This window comes from Gaeumannomyces tritici (genome assembly GCF_000145635.1).
Source record: "Gaeumannomyces tritici R3-111a-1 unplaced genomic scaffold supercont2.1, whole genome shotgun sequence".
NCBI classification, from domain to species: Eukaryota; Fungi; Ascomycota; class Sordariomycetes; order Magnaporthales; family Magnaporthaceae; genus Gaeumannomyces; species Gaeumannomyces tritici.
In genome coordinates, this window is record NW_008804545.1 from 2,960,122 (window position 1) to 2,980,580 (window position 20,459).

General features: G+C 58.9%; 8 protein-coding genes across 8 annotated transcripts; 4 read left to right on the plus strand and 4 right to left on the minus strand.

Annotated features, from left to right (window-relative positions):
• Positions 1–241: 241 nt before the first annotated feature.
• GGTG_00950 (acidic endochitinase SE2) lies at positions 242–1,243 on the minus strand (the record flags this gene model as incomplete). Its single annotated transcript, XM_009218705.1, has 2 exons — positions 242–1,000; positions 1,178–1,243. The coding sequence occupies 2 exons, from the start codon at positions 1,241–1,243 to the stop codon at positions 242–244; spliced, it is 825 nt and encodes a 274-aa protein (XP_009216969.1).
• Positions 1,244–1,374: 131 nt separating this feature from the next.
• GGTG_00951 (mitochondrial-processing peptidase subunit beta) lies at positions 1,375–3,571 on the minus strand. The gene is made up of 5 exons (XM_009218706.1): positions 3,277–3,571; positions 3,086–3,211; positions 2,940–3,017; positions 2,128–2,813; positions 1,375–2,001 (listed from the first exon to the last, which is right to left on the minus strand). The coding sequence occupies exons 1-5, from the start codon at positions 3,418–3,420 to the stop codon at positions 1,614–1,616; spliced, it is 1,422 nt and encodes a 473-aa protein (XP_009216970.1). The 5' UTR covers positions 3,421–3,571; the 3' UTR covers positions 1,375–1,613.
• Positions 3,572–4,090: 519 nt separating this feature from the next.
• GGTG_00952 (alpha-galactosidase) lies at positions 4,091–7,607 on the plus strand (the record flags this gene model as incomplete). The annotated part of the gene is made up of 7 exons (XM_009218707.1): positions 4,091–4,761; positions 4,839–5,037; positions 5,118–5,337; positions 5,437–5,822; positions 5,900–6,524; positions 6,622–7,011; positions 7,094–7,607. The coding sequence occupies 7 exons, from the start codon at positions 4,091–4,093 to the stop codon at positions 7,327–7,329; spliced, it is 2,727 nt and encodes a 908-aa protein (XP_009216971.1). The 3' UTR covers positions 7,330–7,607.
• Positions 7,502–9,618, plus strand: GGTG_00953 (hypothetical protein). Its single transcript, XM_009218708.1, has one exon. It carries the CDS (start codon positions 7,713–7,715, stop codon positions 9,441–9,443), a length of 1,731 nt encoding a protein of 576 aa, XP_009216972.1. The 5' UTR covers positions 7,502–7,712; the 3' UTR covers positions 9,444–9,618.
• On the minus strand, positions 9,433–10,547 carry GGTG_00954 (nuclear movement protein nudC). Its single transcript, XM_009218709.1, has 3 exons — positions 10,335–10,547; positions 10,027–10,238; positions 9,433–9,944 (listed from the first exon to the last, which is right to left on the minus strand). Exons 1-3 carry the CDS (start codon positions 10,345–10,347, stop codon positions 9,594–9,596), a joined length of 576 nt encoding a protein of 191 aa, XP_009216973.1. The 5' UTR covers positions 10,348–10,547; the 3' UTR covers positions 9,433–9,593.
• A 90-nt stretch (positions 10,548–10,637) lies between these two features.
• Positions 10,638–12,463, plus strand: GGTG_00955 (CDK-activating kinase assembly factor MAT1). The gene has a single exon (XM_009218710.1). It carries the CDS (start codon positions 10,955–10,957, stop codon positions 12,017–12,019), a length of 1,065 nt encoding a protein of 354 aa, XP_009216974.1. The 5' UTR covers positions 10,638–10,954; the 3' UTR covers positions 12,020–12,463.
• On the minus strand, positions 12,258–15,383 carry GGTG_00956 (ENTH domain-containing protein). The gene is made up of 4 exons (XM_009218711.1): positions 14,943–15,383; positions 14,535–14,772; positions 14,148–14,450; positions 12,258–14,063 (listed from the first exon to the last, which is right to left on the minus strand). Exons 1-4 carry the CDS (start codon positions 14,988–14,990, stop codon positions 12,703–12,705), a joined length of 1,950 nt encoding a protein of 649 aa, XP_009216975.1. The 5' UTR covers positions 14,991–15,383; the 3' UTR covers positions 12,258–12,702.
• A 1,579-nt stretch (positions 15,384–16,962) lies between these two features.
• On the plus strand, positions 16,963–20,429 carry GGTG_00957 (aspartyl-tRNA synthetase). The gene is made up of 6 exons (XM_009218712.1): positions 16,963–17,076; positions 17,275–17,680; positions 17,753–18,480; positions 18,575–18,730; positions 18,821–18,952; positions 19,033–20,429. The coding sequence occupies exons 2-6, from the start codon at positions 17,479–17,481 to the stop codon at positions 19,954–19,956; spliced, it is 2,142 nt and encodes a 713-aa protein (XP_009216976.1). The 5' UTR covers positions 16,963–17,076; positions 17,275–17,478; the 3' UTR covers positions 19,957–20,429.
• Positions 20,430–20,459: the final 30 nt, after the last annotated feature.

Here is a 20,459-nt window from a genome sequence, read left to right on the forward strand (position 1 = left end):
AGGTGCCGGGCCCAGTCGTCAAAGGTGAAGCCGGCCGTGCTGGGCGCCCTGCTGCTCCCTGGCGAAAAGGTCGGGTTGGAGCGGGCCCAGCGGGCTGCGGAGCATGTTTGGGTGTTGTAGAACTCTGTGTGTGGGACGTCGGCCGAGGCGCGCATGTTAGTCGTATGGCTAGGTCAAGGCTTCCGACCTTCTGCCCCTGGGGCTGGCTGGCCGGAACCAAAAAATGGAAAGGGCAGGTCACTCAACGTATAAACAGCGCGTCGAACCGCACCGCGCGCACGACGGCGCTCAGGTTCGAGTCGGGCACGACGCACTGCGGGCTGGCCGTCAGGTAGCGCGGCTTGCGGCGGCCGGCGGGCGAGGCGAAGTGGGCGCGCAGGCCGGCCGCGAGGGCGCGGTAGCCGGCGCCGCCGTCGGTGGGCGGGTGCTCGATGTCGAGGTCGAAGCCGTCGAGGTCGGCCGCGTCGCCAAAGGGGCGCGGCAGGCGGCTGGCCCGGTCGGGCGGGCCGAACAGCGCCCACAGCTGGTCGGCGAACGCGCGCCCGGCCGCGGCGCCCGTCAGCTGGTAGCCCGACGTGCCGCCGCCCAGGCTCAGCAGCAGCTTCTTGCCGTGCCGGCGCTGGCACGCGGCCACCTGCGAGCGGAGGCGCGGGCAGTCGGCCTGCAGCGCGTCCCTGCTGCGGTCCCGCCCGGGTCCCTGGTAGACGGCGCCGCGGCACTGGTTGCCAAAGTTGCTGCCGGGGAGGCCGTTGGCCTGCGCCGGGAAGAGGTGGATGAAGGAGAGCACGATGACGTCGATGCTAGGCTCCTTGCAGTAGTGCAGCAGGTCCTTTTGGTTTGGTCCCTGGCCCTGTCGTGAGTTGCCGGCCCAGGAGAGGGGGTAAGGCCGGTTAGCGAGATCGCCAATTTGGTGACACCCCGTTTTCTCGGGGGAGACGAGCACGAAGCCTTGCGTATTGGTCTTACATAGTACACGACAACATTCGTTTTCGACGCGAAGCTGAAGCTGGGCTTCGCCTCTGTTAGCGCGAGGAAAAGGAGGGTCGCGATGAGCAGCCGCGCAAAGCTGGAAACTGTGCGCGCCATGTTGATGATCTTGAATCGTGAGCCGGTGCCGTGATATCGCGGGATGTGGTGCGGGTTGCTTTTCTCTCCTAAGTTTGCCCCTTTTTCTCACCTCCCTACTATCGTTGGAGGACCTGGGCTTTAAATGACAAGGACAAAGGTGTTGGGGCATCTCCATCAGCCGTGTGGAGCGACAAAGATGCGCGCTCGGCCAAGTTCCTCGAAGCATCGAGGCGCGTCACTGGGACATCATAGCGGGTAGGGTGCGTCGCGGTGTGGCATGAGAGTGTCTCGGAAACTAGTGTGGCATTGAGGAAGACGGTGGCGGCTTCGTGGCGTGAGAAAGCAGAAGCTTGGCCGAGACAGGGCCATTTGATTGCTCTATATCTAAACAGCCACACCTCCGCCGTCAAAGTCACCCAGCGCCGGCGTCGAGACTCACAAATATTAGTACAGTGATCCATCCCAGTCGACCCCGGCCACATCCCTCGCAACGCACCGTTTCCGGCGACTTGTTGGGCAGCCGAGCCCGTGACAGTCAAACAAAACTAAAAGTTGCGGCTCATGTCGGCGCGAATCCTTGCGTAGTCAAAGAGGCCCTCGACGCTGCCAACGGCACTGACGGCAACATCCTGGTCCCAAAGCTTGCGCTGGGCAAAGGACATGACGTCCTTCTCCGTGATGCCGTCAATAATACGCTCGATCTCGGCCGGGCTCGTACGGCGGCCGGTGGTGACGATCTGACGGCCAATGTCCTCAGCGACGGCCGTGGTGCCGTCCAGGGATAGAAGGATCGACGCCTTGAGCTGAGCCTTTGCACGCTCAACCTCGGCCTCAGTGACGCTCTGCGATAGACGAGACCACTCGCGCAGGGTGAAGTGGACGAGGTCGTCGATCTGCGTGAGTTTGTCCGTAACCAGGTAGATACCCCAAAGGCTGTGGGGAAAGCGTTAGAGTCAGCATATTTTTCTTTGTTCGCATCATCTTGGTACCGAACATTTGTGCCACCGGCTCCTGAAAGAGGATGTCAGTCGAAAAAAGCCCCAGGGGAAAAAAGCCTACCCAGTATCGCTATAGCTGGTAGAAAAGCTCATGAACGAGTTTGCCAGGTCGTTGGAGTGCACAAAGCCAGAAAGCTTGCTGCCCTGGTGGGGTGCGTTGCCCATGGCCTTGTCGTAGTTGCCGACAATGGCCTGGGTGACCAGGGCAGTGAAGTAGTCGTCGTCGCTCCAGCTCACGCCCTCAACTGCAATGGCGATGTTGGCGGTCGGGATGGTGTCGTCGCGAACACGGACATCGGAGCCGATGAAATCGGGCTTGGCCTTGGTCAGGATCTGGGAGCCCGACTGGATGGAGCTATCGGGCAGGCCGGCAAAGTGCTTCTCGGCCATCTCGACGAGCTTCTCGTGGGGCACGCCACCGGCGGCAGCGAGGACCATGCGGCCGGCCGTGTAGTTGTGCTTGATGTAGTTGGCCAGCTCGGTGCGGGTGATGTCACGGATGTTCTCGCGGGGGCCTAGGATGGTGCGGCCCAGGGGCTGGTGCTGGTAGGCAGTGGCGTGCAGGTGGTCGAAGACAACCTCCTCGAGCTGCTTCTCGACCTCCTCCGACTCGCGCAGGATGACGTCGCGCTCGCGCTCAATGGCAGACTCCTCGAGCTTGGAGTTCTGCAGGATGTCGGCCAGGATGTCGACGCACTTGGGCACATCCTCGTTCAGCGACTTGGCGAAGTAGACGGTGTTCTCGCGCTGTACCCTGTGGCGTCAGCAGGCCCAACCGCAGAATCAGGATAACCAAGGCCTTTGCAGGCGGCCCAGTTGGCCAATGGCCGGCTGGGGCCGCTAGCGGGGCGGGGAGATCGCATGGTGACGCACCGAGGTGTAGGCGTTGAGGTGGGCGCCCATGTTCTCGATCTCCAGCTCGAGCTGCTGCTGTGTCCGGCGGGTGGTGCCCTACATGCGGTATGGAAGCCTGTGTGAGCAGACGGTAGTCTCGCGGTGGCGGGGAGGGGGGCGTCTACCTTGAAGGCCAGGTGCTCGAGGAAGTGTGCGGTGCCGTTGGTCTCCTTGGTCTCTGCCCTGGAGCCGGCGTCTATCCACACGCCAACGGTCGACGTTTGTGCGTATGGGGAGTACTGGGTGGCGACCTGCTCGGGGGGACACGGCTGTCAGTCGGGCGGACACGAGGCGGGCAGGGCCGGAGCGCACGCACCGTGAGGCCATTTTTCAGCGTGGTGGTCTGGGTGCTGCTTGGTGAGGGCACCGGGGAGGCAAAGCCTCGTCGCATAGGCAGCGAGAGGCCAGCCCGGCCGCGAAGGCCCTGCGACAGGTTCAGAGCAAGTCTCCGGGACGCCATTGGGGTGGATGTGGCCGGGATCGAGTGGGTTGAGGTGTTTGTCCGAGACTGGTCGTTCGACTTGGGATCTCGGCCAGGCGGCGCTGCAGTCTCGACCTTGGTAATTGGAAGCGATGGATTGGCAGCGAAAAGTTCCGTGCCGAAGTGGCGGCCTTGGTGCCTGAATTTTGTCTGGTCTGCCCCACCATGAGAGTGAGACGCTGCGATTTCAGGACCTAGACGGATAGTGGGTCAGGTAGCTCAGGTATCTTTTGGGCCACGATGTGTGTACCTCATCTCTGGGGTTGGTGTTGATCGCCCGTGTACCTCGTAGGACAGGGAGAAGGGGTGTTCGGCCAGGCGCGGCCATGGCAGATCAATGTCCGCCTCAGACAAATGCCACCGTCCTAGCTCCCCATGCCGATCGACTGAGGAGGATTGCCGGTCGGGACGTCACGCAGGCCGCCCCGTTTCCCCCTCATCATCATCTACCTGCTTGTCTAGCTGTTGATAGGTACAGCTACGAGACCCGTATGCTAGTCTGTAGCTACACAATCTCTTTCCACTTCTTCCATGTCTCGGTCAAGTTGGCAGAGAAAGCTCTCTCCATCCTACATCACTAGACTCATACATCCACCTGTCTTCTACACCCTCATCCCTAGAAGGCTACCCCTGTGCAGCAGTTCCCAGCATGAGCTATCCGGAGGGCGTTGCCGCAGGAATGCCGGCCGCGCTGATCCCCACGCAAAAGCTTCCGCCGAGAGCGGACTCGGCCCAAGCTCAGGTCATGCTGTCGAGCTTCCCGCCGCTGGGTCAAGTTACCAAGGCCTCTACCGCGGATGGAGAGTTCTCTTTCATCGTCTGCCTCCAGGTCCATCGCGCCCTCGCAGACAGGCCTTGGCAGGTGGCTCTATCTTGCACCGATCTGGGGAGAGCCGACTGGCACGATGTTCTCCTGGATTCGGCGGCCCCCGAGAACACACCTGTGTCTCTAAGCGCCCCCGACCCGATCACTGCCCCCATGTACTTCACCGCATCCTCCACCGTGCACGCTGCTACGAGCTTCACGCTCAAATATCGGGGGTCGCCTGATCTCCCATGGCGTGAGGCACGGGAAGATCTACTCATGCAAGACGGTATCATGCTGCCCCTGGCGTCTTCAAGTCTCCCTGATAGCCTACGGGGAGATATCCTCCAAGACCTATGCCTCGACGCGACTGTCAAGCCCGTCATGAGCCAGACCCCGGCTACCAACTTGTGGGTGATAGAGGCACCCGTCTCAGGGTTGGGTACCAGCAGCAGCGACCAATCCGTGATTTCTGATGTCGACCTAGGTCTGCCTTGGAACGGGGCAATTCTGAGGTAGGCAGTACCGACTGTCACGTTTGCCAACCACATAATCACCCAAGTGCGTACTGACACCCTGAAACCCCCGCCAGGTGGTTCGCTTTGGTACGGATATGGAGCCCCTGGCTCGCTCCACGCCATGGAAAGACCCAGTTCGCAGTCCAGGAGGATGTTGTCGTGTCTGCATTCTTGGACCACCATGGAAGGCATCTTGTCATCCTCCCAATTAGCGACTCGGCCTACGTCACCGCCGTCCTACGTAGCAGCGTTGATGGCCGAGTTGTTCTTCATGTGAGTGCCATATGCTTTGGCGGGTGGTTATCATTGGCGGCTTCCCAACACGCGCCCAAGGGCTGACAACCTTCGCACAGGCCCGATGTGACAGTATCGGCGATACCACTGCCAAGATCGTGGCCGCGGTGGGAGAAAGCTTCGAGAATACTCTAGCTGCGTGCATGTACCACGCTCGAGAGATTGTACAAGCACATGCGACGCAGCACTACAGCAAATCCGATCTTGTTGATACCCCAACTCCAGCGGGAGATGTGCGTCCAGACTGGATGGAAGACTGGTATGATGGTCTGGGATTCTGTAAGACTCCGTATCATCGCTTCCTCCCATTAATGCTCTACTAGGCGGCTGAGAGGTTCATGTCATATGTGGCTTTCACTGACCCGATGCTCTCTTCAGGCACCTGGAATGCCCTTGGGCAACACCTGACTGAGGATGTAATTCTCCGGGCCCTGGACACACTCGCTGAGAAGAACATCCAAATCCGCAATCTGATAATCGATGATGGCTGGCAGGATAGCCATCCGAGTGAGAATGGGCAGTTCCAGTCTGGCCTGAATGGATTTGAAGCGTCGCCCACAAAGTTCCCTCGGGGACTGAAGGCCTTGGTATCAGCAATACGCTCTAGGTATTCTCACATACAGCACGTGTCGGTATGGCACGCCCTTTTGGGCTACTGGGGCGGTGTTGCGCCCGGCGGCGAGATATCACGCTCGTACAAGACTGTCGAGGTCTTGCGCAAAGAAGCCAAGCGCAGAAACTTTCCTATGGGTGGAAAGATGACGGTAAGATGACTAGCTGCGGTTGAGATATGCAGTCGGGGTGCGAGACATGTCAACTCACGACCTCTATCGGTGGACAGGTTGTGGCCAAAGACGACGTCGACCGCTTCTACGACGACTTTTACAGTTTTCTAGCTTCCTGCGGGGTCGATGGTGTTAAAACCGACGCCCAGTTCGTGCTCGATACATGGGTGGGCTCGGCCGCTCGGCGGGAACTCACCGACGCCTACCTAGATGCCTGGACCAGCGCATCGCTCCGCCGATTCGGGAACAAGACAATTTCGTGCATGTCCCAAGTCCCTCACTTCATATTCCACTCTCAGATGCCTCGTCACAGACCGGCCATACCTGTGCGGAATTCGGACGACTTCTTCCCGGAGATACCAGCCTCTCACCCCTGGCATGTCTGGGTCAACGCGCACAACAGCCTGTTTACACAGTACCTGAACGTGGTGCCGGACTGGGACATGTTTCAGACATCACACAGCTACTCGGGCTATCATGCCGCCGCTAGGGCCATCAGCGGAGGTCCCATATACATAACAGACGTGCCAGGCCAGCATGACATGGAGCTGCTTTCTCAGCTGACCGGCGTGACTCCTCGAGGCAAGACTGTCGTATTCAGACCAAGCGTCTTCGGCAAGAGTATTGACGCCTATGTTGACTACAACGACGATTCGTTGCTCAAAGTGGGCAGCTATCACGGTGAGAATCATGTGTTTTTGCATTAATGTGTTCATGGAGTCTACCGCCCCGCTATAACTGTGTCAGATAGCTGACTGGCAGACACAACTCTCTTTAGGCGATGCGAGGACTGGCACGCCAATAATGGGCGTGTTCAACGTCGCGGCAAGGTCCATGACCGATATCATTCCCTTAAATATGTTCGCTGGGGTCAGATGTCAGAACGCATATGTCGTACGTGCCCATACCACAGGGCGTCTTACTGGGCCAATGCAGCCTAATTCGCTGCCCTCGACGCTCAGCGTCTCCCTCGAAGAAAGGGGATACGAAATCTTGACTGCCTTCTCTCTATCAACTTTCGTATCACCTAGCGGGGCTCAGCTGTATGTGGCACCCTTGGGACTCCTGGGGAAAATGGCAGGTGCTGCGGCTCTGGTGTCGAGCGACATCGAGCTGGAGAATGGGCGCGTCATCCTCGACATCCGCGTCAAGGCACTTGGGACTATAGGTATGTCAACCCTCCAAATTGCTATCATTCTGCACTCCTAATCTCTAGATAGATGTTGCTGACCAAGCGGATCGATATTCAGGAGTATACATCTCCAGACTGCCCGAGATAGACATCGGAGACGACAGCATCGCAATGATCCAGGGGACAGTAATTCCTCAGGAAACAGTTGCTGTCTCCGAGCAGGATGATCATGTCCTGGCGGTTGACCTCGCAACCGCTTGGTTCAAAATGGGGTTGGATAATGGTTGGAGTAACGAGGTGCAGCTGATGCTATACATCGGCATCGGAAAGCTGGGCTCGAGTACGGCTGCATAGAGGCAGGACGATTTCACCCGGGTGAAGGACTTGATGTTGTTTTATACATGTGCTTGTTCTCCGTGTTAGTAAGGCTGCACTTTATCTCGACCCACTAATCATGGTGGGCCACTTACGCTTGCGCGGTGCCCGACTCCAATAGGAAATGGAATGGAAGAAAAAAGAAACGACAAAGGCCGACAAAAATAACAACAACAGTAACAGGAACGTTGTTTTACGCGCACATGAGTCGGCAGTGAGGTGCAGGGTATACAATAACATACCCACCCTAGTAGGCGTGTGTTGTATCCTTGAATATCAAGTTCTTCGGTGAACGCCGTCCTGACGTGGGCAGAGAGGTCACGCGGAGTCCCTAGCCTCACGACCAGACGGTCTCGCGCTCCATGGCATCAATCAAGGATAGCTTCATAGACCTCGAGCGCCACCGGCAGGCGCTCGAGGAAAACGCCGAAAAGCTCCGGGTACTGCTGCGGCAGTGGCGGCTCTGGGACGCCGAGTACGAGGCCCTGAAGGAGGAGGTCACCGAGAGCGACGGGCCCGGGGACCTGGCCCGGATCCGCCGGGACTTTGAGGGGGAGCTCGTCACGGGCAAGGAGGTGGCCGAGCTGTTCGGCGGCAAGGCCGGCATCAAGCCGGCCGGCCAGATCGTCGCCCAGCTCGACCGTCGCCTCGACTACGTGCAGCGCTACATCGAGACGCTCGAGGGGCAGCTCCGCGACGCCGAGGGCAAGGCCGCCGTGGCCGGCGTCGTCAGCGCCCCGGACGTGCGTGACGATGATGGCCTGCCCATCACCGACATCGTCGAGGAGCTGGACGACGACGACAACGTCGTCTCGTACCGCCTCCAGGTGCCCTCTGACTCACAGCCGCAGGTCCGGGAGGCCCTGAAGAAGGCGGGCGTCGCGATCCCCGAGTCATCGGCTGCGGCGGCGCCGCAGGACAGACCCGTACTCGACTCCCCTGCCGCACCGGCTGGTCAATCTCCTTCGGGCGCCGATGCAGGCCCCTCCACCGCGGCCCCTTCTGCAGCCCCGGCCGCGACCAAGAAGACCGTGTCGTTCGGGGAGGGCACCAAGGCCAGCGCCACCGCGGCCCTGAAGCAGCCCCAGGCCCGGGCGCAGAAGCGGCTCGAGGAGATCATGCGGCTGGCGAAGGAGCAGGAGGCCATGGCATCGCAGCCGGCTGTCATACCCGAGGCCGAGTCGGCCGAGGACGCGGCACTGCGCCGCGACATGCTCGCATACAGCATGTCGGAGATCGCCCCCGTGGTCGCGGAGCTGGAGCTGGAGGAGGGCTACTCAGACGAGGATGATGATGAGATGGCGGACTACGACTACTTTTACGAGGAGGACGCGGAAGACGATGATGGGGACGGCGATGACGACGACGGAAGCGGCAAGGAGAAGCGCCGCAACCGCAGCTACCTATCCCAGGAGTACAGGCAACGGATGCTTGAGCTTGAGAAAAAGCTCGGCGTTTCGGCGCCCGCCTCGGTGAAGGCGTACCAAGGCCAGGCGGCCGGTGAGGTAGAATCAGACGACGAGCCGAGAATCGGGCGTGTAACAGTGGCCGACTCAAAGCCCCTTGCGCCGTCCCAGATACCCGGCCAACCCCCGGGCAGCGCCTGGTCCGTCGAGCCAAAGTCTGCAAAAGGCAAAGTCCGGTTTGCAGAGAACCTCGACATCGCCGACGAAGCGCCCCAGCCCAAGCCCGAGCCCGCGGCCAAGCAGCAGCCAAGGAAACAAGGCTGGGACGACATCGTCGAGCGTGGATCGGCGACGGTGGCCCCTCCCAGCGGCCCCGCGCGGGCACCACAGAGGTTTCTAGAGACACAGGAGCCCAAGACGGCGCCGTCGGGGCCCGAGGGGCAGACGATTGCGACGTCCATCGTGGAGCGCCAGCCGGCCACGGCCGTGCGAGAACCCGACGATCTGGACGCCAACTTTCTCCACCAGGAGGCCGCCGTCGAATACCAACGGATGCGCAACAAGCTCGTGCACAAGGGCGGGGGCTTCCTCAAGGAAGACGCCTCGGCCGTCGTGCCGCTCGACGAAGAGGAGGGCGGCCCGAAGCGGATGAGCCGATTCAAGGCAGCGAGGCTATCAAAGCAATGATCCGATTTGGACCAGGAAAGCAATTAGAGTATTATTCCCATCCTCTCACCGTGAACCTCGTTGTACCCACGGCCCAAATTGGGATTCCCATCCAGTGAACACCACTAAACGATCCGAACGCTTGAACATGATCACGGAAACGAGTTCGCGTTACTGAATCTTTGCTTTGCTAAAGTCCATCTCAGGATGCTGCTCCTGGAACTTCTTGAGAATGTCCATCTTCTTTTGCTCGTCCGACGTCGGCTTGCCAAGCTCCTTCTGGTGCTGGTCGTACATCATCTTCTCGACCATACCTCTGGTCTCGCCGTCAAGGTCCGACAGCTTGGAGTTCTCCGGGTTTATCTTGGTAACATCGATCTTGGGGGCGTCGGTGACGACGTGTGCCCACCACTCCATCTTGTTGATCTTGTCCAAGTGGATCTCGATGTTCTTGGTGCCGTCCGAGTTTGGGGTCAGGGTCCACGTCGACTCGTCGACGCGGATTGCATGGGGCAGGTCTCCCTACAAGGAAGCCATGTTAGTGGCGTCTTCAACCTTTTTTCTTCTTCAATCTTCTTTGTTTCGGCGGGGCAAAGTGGCGCACATTTATGATCGGGTCCGCCCCCTTGACGCCGGCGTAGAGATGCTGCTTCTTGAGTTCGACCTTGAGGTCCTTTCCTTTGTAGTTGGCCGAGCCCTCGGGGAGCTTGATGACGACGTCAAGGTCGCCGATAGTCTGGGTCCACTTGTACGGGAGTTCGTCCTGCTCGGCCTGCTCCTTCGCGCGAGCAGCAGCCTCCTCGACGGGCGTCGGCTCTGCGGGTGCGTGGCATCCGTGTTAGTCGGGCTGAAAGCGCCACTCACGGCGCATGCCGTGCTGCTGGGGACTCGCTATTGTGGAGGACTGCTTACCTTTGTCTGCCATTCTTGAATCGAGATGAGTAGGGAGGATGTATGGCCTTGAAAAAAAAAAACCGAAAGGGATTTCTGGCGGGGTTGGCCTTGAGGAAATAAAAAGAGGCGATTGACAAACAGCGCCTTTCAAACAGCTTCAGCACGGCGGGGCTCAGTGTTGGTGCTCTTCTGGGCGCGTGCGACAGCGGAGGCGGGGAAGCGCAATACGTCAATGGAAGCTTCCAGGTGGCGGTGCCTGCCTAAGCTGGTTCAATAGCGCCCGAGTCTGGTGCTACCTTGCAGCGCGGGTCCTGAATCAGTGGCGACCGGAGCTTCCCTATTGATCGCTGCTTGTGTGCCGGGCAATTTGCTGACCCCATTCCTAGCCTGTGCCCCAACACGGAGCTGTCACTGCCAACCACACCCTTCCCCACCAACCTGCCTCGCGCAATAGGCCATCCGTCCACGCCAGCCGCCAGCCGCCCAGTCGCGCGCGAAGGGGCCATCAGGCAGACCACCGAGGAGAGTCCTGCGAGCTTCCGCAGCCTCTCTAGCCGCCGCCCGCCCGCCGTCACCGCCGCGCCGCCGCAACACTTCTCGGACGCAAAGCGGCACGCCGCCGCGCTGAGCAAGCAGCCATGGCGTCGCAACTCGACCTCGACCACGACACCATGGGCGAGAAATGCCCGTCGTGCAACGCGCTCCGCTACCTAAACCCGGACATGGTGCTCAAGACCAACGAGAAGTGCTACCACCAGATATGCGACACGTGCGTGCGCCACAACTACGAGAACGGCCAGGCACGCTGCCTCATCAAGGGCTGCGAAAAGATCCTGCGCATGGCCGACTGGCGCACCGCCTTCTTTGCCGACCTGGACGTGGAGCGCGAGGTGGACGTGCGCCGCCGCGTCGCCCGCATCTTCAACCAGACGGGCGACGACTTCGAGTCGCTGCAGGCGTATAACGACTACCTCGACATGGTCGAGACGCTCGTCTTTGACCTCGTCGGCACCGACCGCGCGAGGGCCACGGTCGCAGACGAGAACCTGAAGCGCTACGAGGCCGAGCACAAGGCCCAAATCGAGCGCAGCCGCCGTAAGGGCGCCGCCGCCGAGGAGCGCGCCCGCCAGCTGCGCGCCGCCGAGCAGGAGGCCGCCGCCGCCCGCCGCCGCGAGGCCCGCGATATCGACCGCGACGAGCAGCGCCGCAAGCTACTCGCCCACGAGGACGCGCTTGACACCCTCGCCCGCGCCCCCGAGGGCACCGCCGCCCGCATCGTCGAGCGCCAGCGCGACCAGCACCGCCTCGAGGCCCTAGCCGACGGCGAGGCCCGCGACCTGCGCGCGGCCGCCGGCGCCGGCGGCCTCTCCATCCGCGGTCTCAAGGAGAAGAAGAAGGCGGCGGTCGAGGGTCCTTACGATCCCTTTGGCGGCCTGGACCTGGGCCTGTCGCGCCACCAGCTCCAGGACACGTACCGCAACGACTGGCTCGAGACCTACAAGCACAAGCCCTCGCACGCCACGGGCGGCTACAGCATGCAGGAGTACTACGCCCGCGCCATGTTCGAGGCCTTTGCCGGCATCGCCGTCTTTGTCGAGGACGAAAAGGAGACGGGCCTCGTCACCAGCGGCCCCACGGCCGCCGCCGTTGCCACCCTTGGTGCCTCGCTGGCCGCTGTTAAAGGCACCGCCGGTCGCACCTAGACGGATGCCGGATAGCAGGCGGCCAAGGATGTGCAAGGGGGTTTACACCTCCCGCTCCAAGATACTTTTAAGTTTTCATTTTACGTCGTAGATATTCCGTTTTTTTGCATCGCGGAGGCGTCTGGCGCCTCGCACTTGTTTTTGGGTTCATGTTGGCTGGCAATCAATCAAGGATCAGCGGATACCCGCCGCTTATACTTATCAAGATACTTAGGTCGGTAGGTAGAGAACAAGGGAATGGAAGATAGATAAAATTTTCATTATATTTACCATTGCCCTGCGCATTTATTTTTCTCTTTTTCTCTTTTTTTTTCAGGTTGCTGATCGACTCTCGACTCAGGCGTTTTGGTGAGCAATTCGAGGTGAGTCGCCACAACGTCCACGTCCAAGCCTCCCATACAAGCACCGCTTTGTGTTTGTAAATACAAAGAACCAGATGGTTACCTAACGTGTGCGCTTGAGCTATGTGTTGCTGCTTTTGTGCTCGTGTTCGTTGCGCATGGAAGGGTGTTATTTCGAACCAAGTGAAGGTTGTTGGATAACCAAAAAGAGATAGAACAGAAGATATGAGAGGACTAAAAATAAAAGATTGGGGGGTTTAAGCAAATCACCGGTTCAACGCCACGCTTTGACTGGAGAAAAACATCGACATGGAAAATTGAGTTGAGGGGCGAGCAAAGAGCTCAAGTCTGCCAGGGACTCGAGGCCTGGGGACGGGGAAAGACGGGAATAGTCTCCAGTTGATCAAGACCACCGCCCACCGGTTGCTGGTTGTGTTGCCAGCCCATCCCGGTGGCGTGGTTTACGAAGGCGCCTTGCCGGAAGGGATTTGTGCTTCCAGTTGGCTGGGGTGCTAGCGCGCCACTGCTGGTCGCTGGCCCTGCAGCCGCAACTGCGCCCGTCCTAGCAAAAGGGTTGGTGCCAGTGGCCATTGGCTGTAGAGCCTGCCCCGACGGTGGCGGCGACTGGAAAGGTGATCCGGATGCGGCCGACTGCGGCATGGGCCGCGCAAACGGGTTCGTGGATTGTGCCTGTGCGACTCCCATGGCTTGTGCTCCGCCCATGAGCGGCTGCTGCGGTATGAGGCTGCCGCCGGTCGGCGAAGCCGACGTGAGCATCGACTGGCGGAAAGGGTTGGTTATCTGCTGGCCGCCGCCAGGCTGCATGCCACCGGTCTGCAAGTTCAGAGCCGAGAGCGTCCCGTTGGCCGGGAATGTGGCCACCGAGTCCTGAGGGATCGGCGCCAGCGAGCTCGGCTGGAAGGAGGCTTGGGGGGTATATCCACCAAAACCAGAGACGGCGCCTGTGTAGGCTGGCATCACTTGCTGTTGTTGCTGCCCAAGGTCTCCAAATGCCTGTTGTTGTTGCTGTGGCTGTCCAAGGGCCGCAAAACTCTGCTGCTGGAAGGGGTTTGTCGTCTGGAAGCCTGTCGGCTGCGCTGTTTGGAAGCCTGTTGGCTGGGCGGCGAAAGTGTTTGGCTGGAACTGCTGGCCCGCCGCCTGCATTTGAAACCCAGCCTGGCTGGTCCAGGGAGTCATCTGGGCCTGGGGCGGCAGTTGCTGGTTGGCCTGGACCGCCATCGTCGTCTGGTTCTGTTCGATGGAGCCGAAGAAATCGATCAGGTCCTGGTCCGGTCCCTTGCTTGCCGGTGCGGGAGCCGGCGCTGGTGCGGCTTCCTTTGCAGTTCCATTGGCGGAGCTGACGCCCGAGGGCTTGGTGGTGCCGTTCTTAGACCCGGAAAGCTCAGCACCAAAGGCCCTAGACGATCCAGAGCCGCCGCCGCTGCCCTTTGATTTCTTGGCATCTATCTCGGCCAGGTACTGTCTCCTGTGTACCTCAAAGTCGGGGTCCTTCAGGTAGTCCTCCAGCTGCCGGCCGAGATTCACCGGGGCGTGGCGCAACTTAGGCACCTCAACCCTCGTGTGATGCTCATGCTGCCTCGCGACGCTCAGATACTGGACCACATAATCTGTCTGGCGAGTAAATGTGCGGTAGATGCCCATAGCTCTTTCCGCGTCCACCTTGGACATTTCAAAAAAGTGGCCTACGGAGGGGCAGGTAGAATCCGACTTGTTAATAAGTCGACACTGAAACGGTCGCTGCGGAGCGAACGGAGCGAGAGGCTTACCGAGAATGTTGATCATAGCTTGGTTGAGCACTTGGAATAGGACAAGCAGATCAAGAACCAGCAGGCGAAAGACGGTCACGGTGATCTCGTTCTCGGGTTCATTCTCCATCACGTCGCACTTGAGGAGGGCTGTGAGCTGGTGCTGGACCGTCTCCGTTTCCCTCAAAAGACCCTTCTCGACCGACAGCTTCTCGAGGCGCGACTCCTTGGTGCGCACCCAGTCGCAGTTGGTGTCACGGAAGGCGCGGGCGCGCTCCGTGAGGTACTGGGCATAATGGCGTATATTCCGTCCCTGAGTCTGGGCTACAGAGCCAGACGTGATACAAGTGTCAGCGTACCGGGTCGGGGCAACCAGCACACTCGTGCGGGCGCGGGGCAGCGGCTAACCGTCGGAGAACATGCTTATCGCAAGCATGTTCCTGTGCTTGGCGAGATACGAGAGAGTAACGTCGGGTGACCCCTCGCGGATCATCAGGTGCACTGTGATCAGGCTCTTGAAGACGACGGTCCATGTTGAGTCTTGCAGACGGTACTGTAACGAGCGGAAGACCTCGCCAACGCCGGCGTCGCCCGCATGAGTGGCAATGAGGATGTGTTCGATGTACTTGGTCTTTGGGGGCGCGGCCTGGAGCAGAACAAAGCAAAGCCTGTCAGCGTCGAGCGCACGAGAAAACAGGCCGGCCAAGCGAGCGCTGGCGTCTCGATCCTGTCCCATCCGCCCTCGCTCCCCCTCCGTGTCCTGTCGGGCGCGGTCTGGGCCGGCCTGGTCATCTTCCAGCGACGACAGCGACGTACCTTTATTTTGGTAGCCCCCTTGACCGACTTCTCGAACGAGCTCGTCATCTTGCGCCTCGCCACCAACTGGGTCTGTGTCGGTCGTCCGGGAGAGCCCGGGCTGGAGCCGAGCGGTGTGTGAGGGTGCGGGTGCAGGAATGCGGGAGAATCGAGGACGGCGAGCGCGCGTAGCAGGATGCACGGATTTTGGTGGTGGAGGATGCGGCGCCAGCCTCGAGCCTGCGTTGACTACGCCCGCGGTTGCGGTGTGCTGGATGGCTCTGGAACGACTGGGCTGCAGGAAATGCCAGGGAAAGAAATATGCTGGACGAGGCGGTCGCTGATTTGGGCCGGCAGGGCTGAGTTAGCAAAGTGACGCAGCAGGTCTGGTGGTCGGTCGTTGGGCGTCTCCAAAGATGCCCATCAGCGACTCCCATCCACCAGGACCAGCACGCACAGCCGAAGCGCACTTACGGGTGGGTATCTGGGTCAATACCAATGCCCAGGGGTGTGTGTTCGGCCGGATACCAGGGTGCCGTGTGCTGGGGGTCCCAGGCCAGCGCACCATTGAGGCCTCACGTTTTTGTCCGCTTTGTCTTTATGGCTGCTCCAGCAGAGGCCACAGCGCCATCTCGTGTTGACTCCAGTTGGCTTCTTTTCCCATTATTTTCGCCCGCTTCGCCGCACATCGCATGTATATTAATATATTAATATCTCGCATACACATTGCGATCATTGCCATATTTCACATTTCCAAGCTCGTCAAGGTTCATCCTCATCTCTCATCTCCCGCTTGGTGCCCAAGGCCAGGCTAACAAGGCTTGTCCCTGGCTTCATGTCGACATTGTTTGGTCGCGAAAGGTTTGCCCGGTTCTCTGAAGGCCCGCGCTGAGCACGCCAAGCAGCATGACGAATGCTGCCTGCCACGGGATCCCGTTCTAATAAACTTCGTCCTGTCACCCTTCGTCACGCCGCTTTTGAGCCAAGAAGCAATGCCAACTGCGTAGCCCGACGCCACTGATAGACGGAATAAATTGTAGCCAAGACCCGTCGTTCGCAGAGTTTGACTAGAAGATGCTGGACGCGAATGCTAGCCTCTGGAATTATCGGTGCCGAGAGGTACCTTCTTGACATTTGGTGTTTCTGGTTTAACTGTGTATCGATACCTACCTCCTTACCTCCTCGCGCTGCTGGCTGGCCACCACACCAGAAGCCATGCACATGCAACCACCTCGCACACCACAGCACGTGCCTCTCCACCAAGCGCCTCCATCCCGTACCTTGTACAGTCGTGTGCCATGTGAGCCATGCGAGCCATGCTTCAAGAGTCGAAATAACCGAACCTGCATACAAAGCCGCAAAATATGCGAGCAGCCAAGTTCTTCGACTAAAAGGGCCATGTCGCGTACTGGCCTGATACGGAACTAGAGCTGCAGGGGAACATGGGCCGGGGACGATCAGAAGAAAAGCCAGAGGCAGGAAACCAACCCAAGGCCGCAAGGCAGAGAGGCAGAGAGGATGAGAAAAAGGGAGAGGCTTCCATGAAATTCAGGTTAATCAGAGTTGCCTTCATTGCGTCCGATGTAAACAAGGTCGAGTGTGTCGAACGCTTATTTCATAGCCCCGAACTTCCGTTACCATCCAGCCACTTGAGCCCACGAGGGGAGAGCTTGGACGGCTTGGGAAGACGGGGACATCATATAACCACGCTGGCTTTCATCATCTGTTCGACACTTGTTAGCGGCCTGATAGCACATTGCGCAGGTTTGGATTTAGGGAAGCCGGTGCAGGCCCTGCGCATACGTACATTGTTTTGAATTGGAAGGATGAAGAAGAAAGATTCAAATGGATGAAGCCCCAAACGCGATTGGCGGTGCTTTTGTGCTGGGGTTTTTTTTCTGCCGTAATGTTCCACCACAGAGCACTTCACCGCTTTCAGTGGGTCTCTAGCGGGTCTCCAGTGTTTGGTGGCGCCTTCCTGGGCTGCACTGGATGACTTTTATCGAGGATGGATGACCCCTGAGACTCGGTCAGTCAATACTTCTCACTCCACCATAGATGTTCAAATCTTTGATAGAGGGACATCCACTACAACCGGAACGGTTCTATGTAATAAGAACGGCTAGCGGCTGCCCTGGCTGTTCGAGCAAGACAGGTACATATTGAGGTCCTACAAATTGTCTTCTTGCTTTCCCTCTTCTGTCCAAACGAAGCCAACTGCTGCCAACGAAACCTGTCCCCGTCCCCCTTTGAATACTGAAGGAGGAAATACAGGGATTGGGTACCAGATATTCTGCGAAGTAGCATGTTCACATCCTGTGAACTATCTAGTTGTGCTGACCTTCTCCCGCAGGCAGTACCTGTCGACCTAAGTGCCTATTGGCAGCCCGGCTACCTAGGCTCTCTGTTCCTTGTCCCACGTGCCGTTCGCAGACGCAAGAACGTTGCATGGACTCGCTGGCGCCATTCTTCCCCTTGGTCTACGACTAGAAGGGCTGTATCGGTGTCTGCCTACTTCCCTCCTGAAGCTGTTTGGCCAGGCCAGGTCAAACCAGCCATGACGGCCTTAGGCCTCGCCGTGGCAAGACGCGCAGTTCGCGCAAACTTGTGTGCAGCAAATACTGCCCTTTCCTTCTGGACCCGGCCTCTCACTGCTACTCCTTTGTTCGGCTCTTTCGGACGCAGGCCCCTTTTCTCCCAGTCTACGGCGCCAACCACGGCTGAGTTTTCTGAAAGCTGGGAGGAGTATAAGAAGTTCTGTGCGTCGACACGCACCCCCACCCGTTTCCCATCCCGTAGTTTGATCGCCAACTGAACGAGATATGCTCTAGTCAGTTTTCAGCCGGCCTCCCCCGCCAGCGACTTCAATGTTGATCAAATAGTCACCGTCCACGGGTTCCTGGGTAAACGGCGAGATCGTTCACAAAAGCTCAGTTTTGTGGATATCGCAGTCGATAACGGGCCCAGGCTGCAGCTATCCTCGGGGTATCTTGAGAGAGACACCCCGGCTCACCAAGCTCACAAGGACCTCCGCTCAGCGCCTGCCTGGAGCCCTGTCTCAGTTACTGCCCGAGTGACTGGCCTGCACCAACATCAAGACAAGCCGACGCGATCCTGGGATTCAAAGTACCCATCTGGTATCGACGAGATCAGTCTTGAGCTAGTGTCTATCCAGGTCCTCAACCCCTGGCCCAAGCATGTCATCGTGTCCGAAGGTGTCCAGTTCCCGCAAACAGCCCGTCATCTCCAGCTACGCTTCTCGGATGCCCTTCGTGAGAGGATACGGTTCCGGGAGCACCTCAAGTTTGTCGCAACAGACTGCCTCCGCGACGAAAGCTTATGCGAGACTGAGACTCCTCTCCTGTTCAAGTCGACCCCTGAGGGTGCTCGCGAATTCTTGGTCCCAACCAGACGATCTGGCCTCGCCTACGCCCTCCCACAAAGCCCACAACAATACAAGCAAGCGCTAATGGCCGCGGGCTTCGGAGGCTACTTTCAGTTTGCCCGCTGCTTTCGAGACGAGGATCTTCGTGCCGACAGGCAGCCCGAGTTCACACAGGTGCGTCCTAAACAGCATATCTGTATATTGTGGATAGGTTTGCTCTGACGGCGCCGGCATCTGTTAACACCCAACTTGCGGCTCGTTCACACAGCTCGATCTTGAAATGGCATTCGCAACAGGCGAGGATGTGATGGCGACGGTCGAACGCCTCATAACCCGACTATACAATGATGTGGCCTCAGGTTTTGTTCAAACGGCAGGCTCGCCCGGAAAGGAATGGTATCCAGTTCGGCGCGGTCGGCAGGGGGTGAGTATCCAACATACATACTAGACTCTGAAATGTCTAGATGCTATATGAGAGTGCGTAACTAACGTTGGCTTTGTCTCGGCATCAAAGATTCAGAGAGGCACCACTAAATCGGAGCAAGAGTACCCGGCTCTCGTCAATGGCCCGTTCCCTCGCATATCTTACCAGCAGGCTATGTCATTGCACGGCTCGGACAAACCGGATATACGGATCCCTGGACAGGTACTCACTCTCCTTCCCTTCTGCTGGCCCCTTCGTGGTAGCACTCACCGCAAGTCACGCAGGAGCTGACGGGCAATTAGATTCAACGGGTCGAGAATCTCCTTGCGCGTGATTTTACCAGCAAGATCTCGTCACTCGATAACCCAGTTGTCGACTGCTGGCGTTGTAATTTCCCGGCTGCTGGCCCCAAGGAGACCCGCAATTTCGTGATCAAGTTCCTCGAGAGTCTCCCGGGAGTTCTCAAACGGAACCCCGACGGAGAGCCCGTAGTTCTCATCTGCGACCCCAGCCAGCCACTCCAAGGCTTCTCTTCTCTCGGATTCGAGGCGGGAGCTGATCTCACCGACGGAATGGAGGAGGGTGAGTTCCTCCTCATACAGGCGCGGCCCAACCGGCCATTTGAAGGCAGCGGCACCGCGCTTGGTGCTATTAGGGCCATGCTGTACAACGAAGCCGTGGCAGCAGGACTCCTTCCACGCAGCGAGAAGTTCGAGTTTCTGTGGGTTACAGGGTTCCCTATGTTTACGCCCAATAACAACGTCGACCCGGGCCAGGGCGGGTCGGCCGGGTTTTCCGCGACGCACCATCCGTTCACCGCCCCTCTTACGTCGGAGGACTTCGAGCTGCTCGCGACAGACCCCCTTCGGGCCAAGGCGGACCACTACGATCTCGTGGTCAACGGCACGGAGCTCGGAGGCGGCAGCCGTCGTATCCACGTAGCGCACGTGCAGGAGTTTGTGTTCCGGAACATCCTCAAAATGACGGACCAGGGGGTGCGCCAGTTCACGCACCTACTGGAGGCTCTTACTGCGGGCTGCCCGCCACATGCTGGGTTCGCCTTGGGTTTCGACCGTCTCGCGGCGGTCCTGAGTGGCACAACCTCGGTTCGAGACGTGATCGCGTTCCCCAAAACGATGAAGGGCGAGGAGCCATTTTCTGGGAGCCCCAGCCCGTTGACAGAAAGCCAACTGGAGACATACCATCTCCTCATCAGGAAGCCATAGGGCAAGAGCCCCTGAGCTCACCGGCCCACTCTCTCCTCTCCCCGGTGTACTACTATCTCAGCGTATAACATACATCTTTCAACGTTTGTAAGATGCAAGGCTTGCGCCAATGTCTTCACATGCACAGGGACAGACCGGAGCCAGCTTTACCGCCGGGTTGAATAGTGTCAATCTACACAACGAAGGCACCCGATAAAGTTAAAAAAAACATGTTCAATACTAATATTCCGTGGGCAACCCAAGCCTTTCACGGATGAATCCCTATATGGCGAGTCGTCTTTGGGCGCCCGAGATATCAAATGAGCCCCTCCACGACAGCACAAAGCTGCCAGCTTCCGCCTATCACATCGGACAGGACTGATCCAGAAGAAGAAACAAAAAAAAGTCAAGGTACTAAGAATTGAGGTGCCACCTATACACGTCTACGGGAGGTCCATTTCGTCGGGTTTGATGTCGACAACGACACCACGCGTCCGTGCACTGGACCCACCGCGTCTCCACCC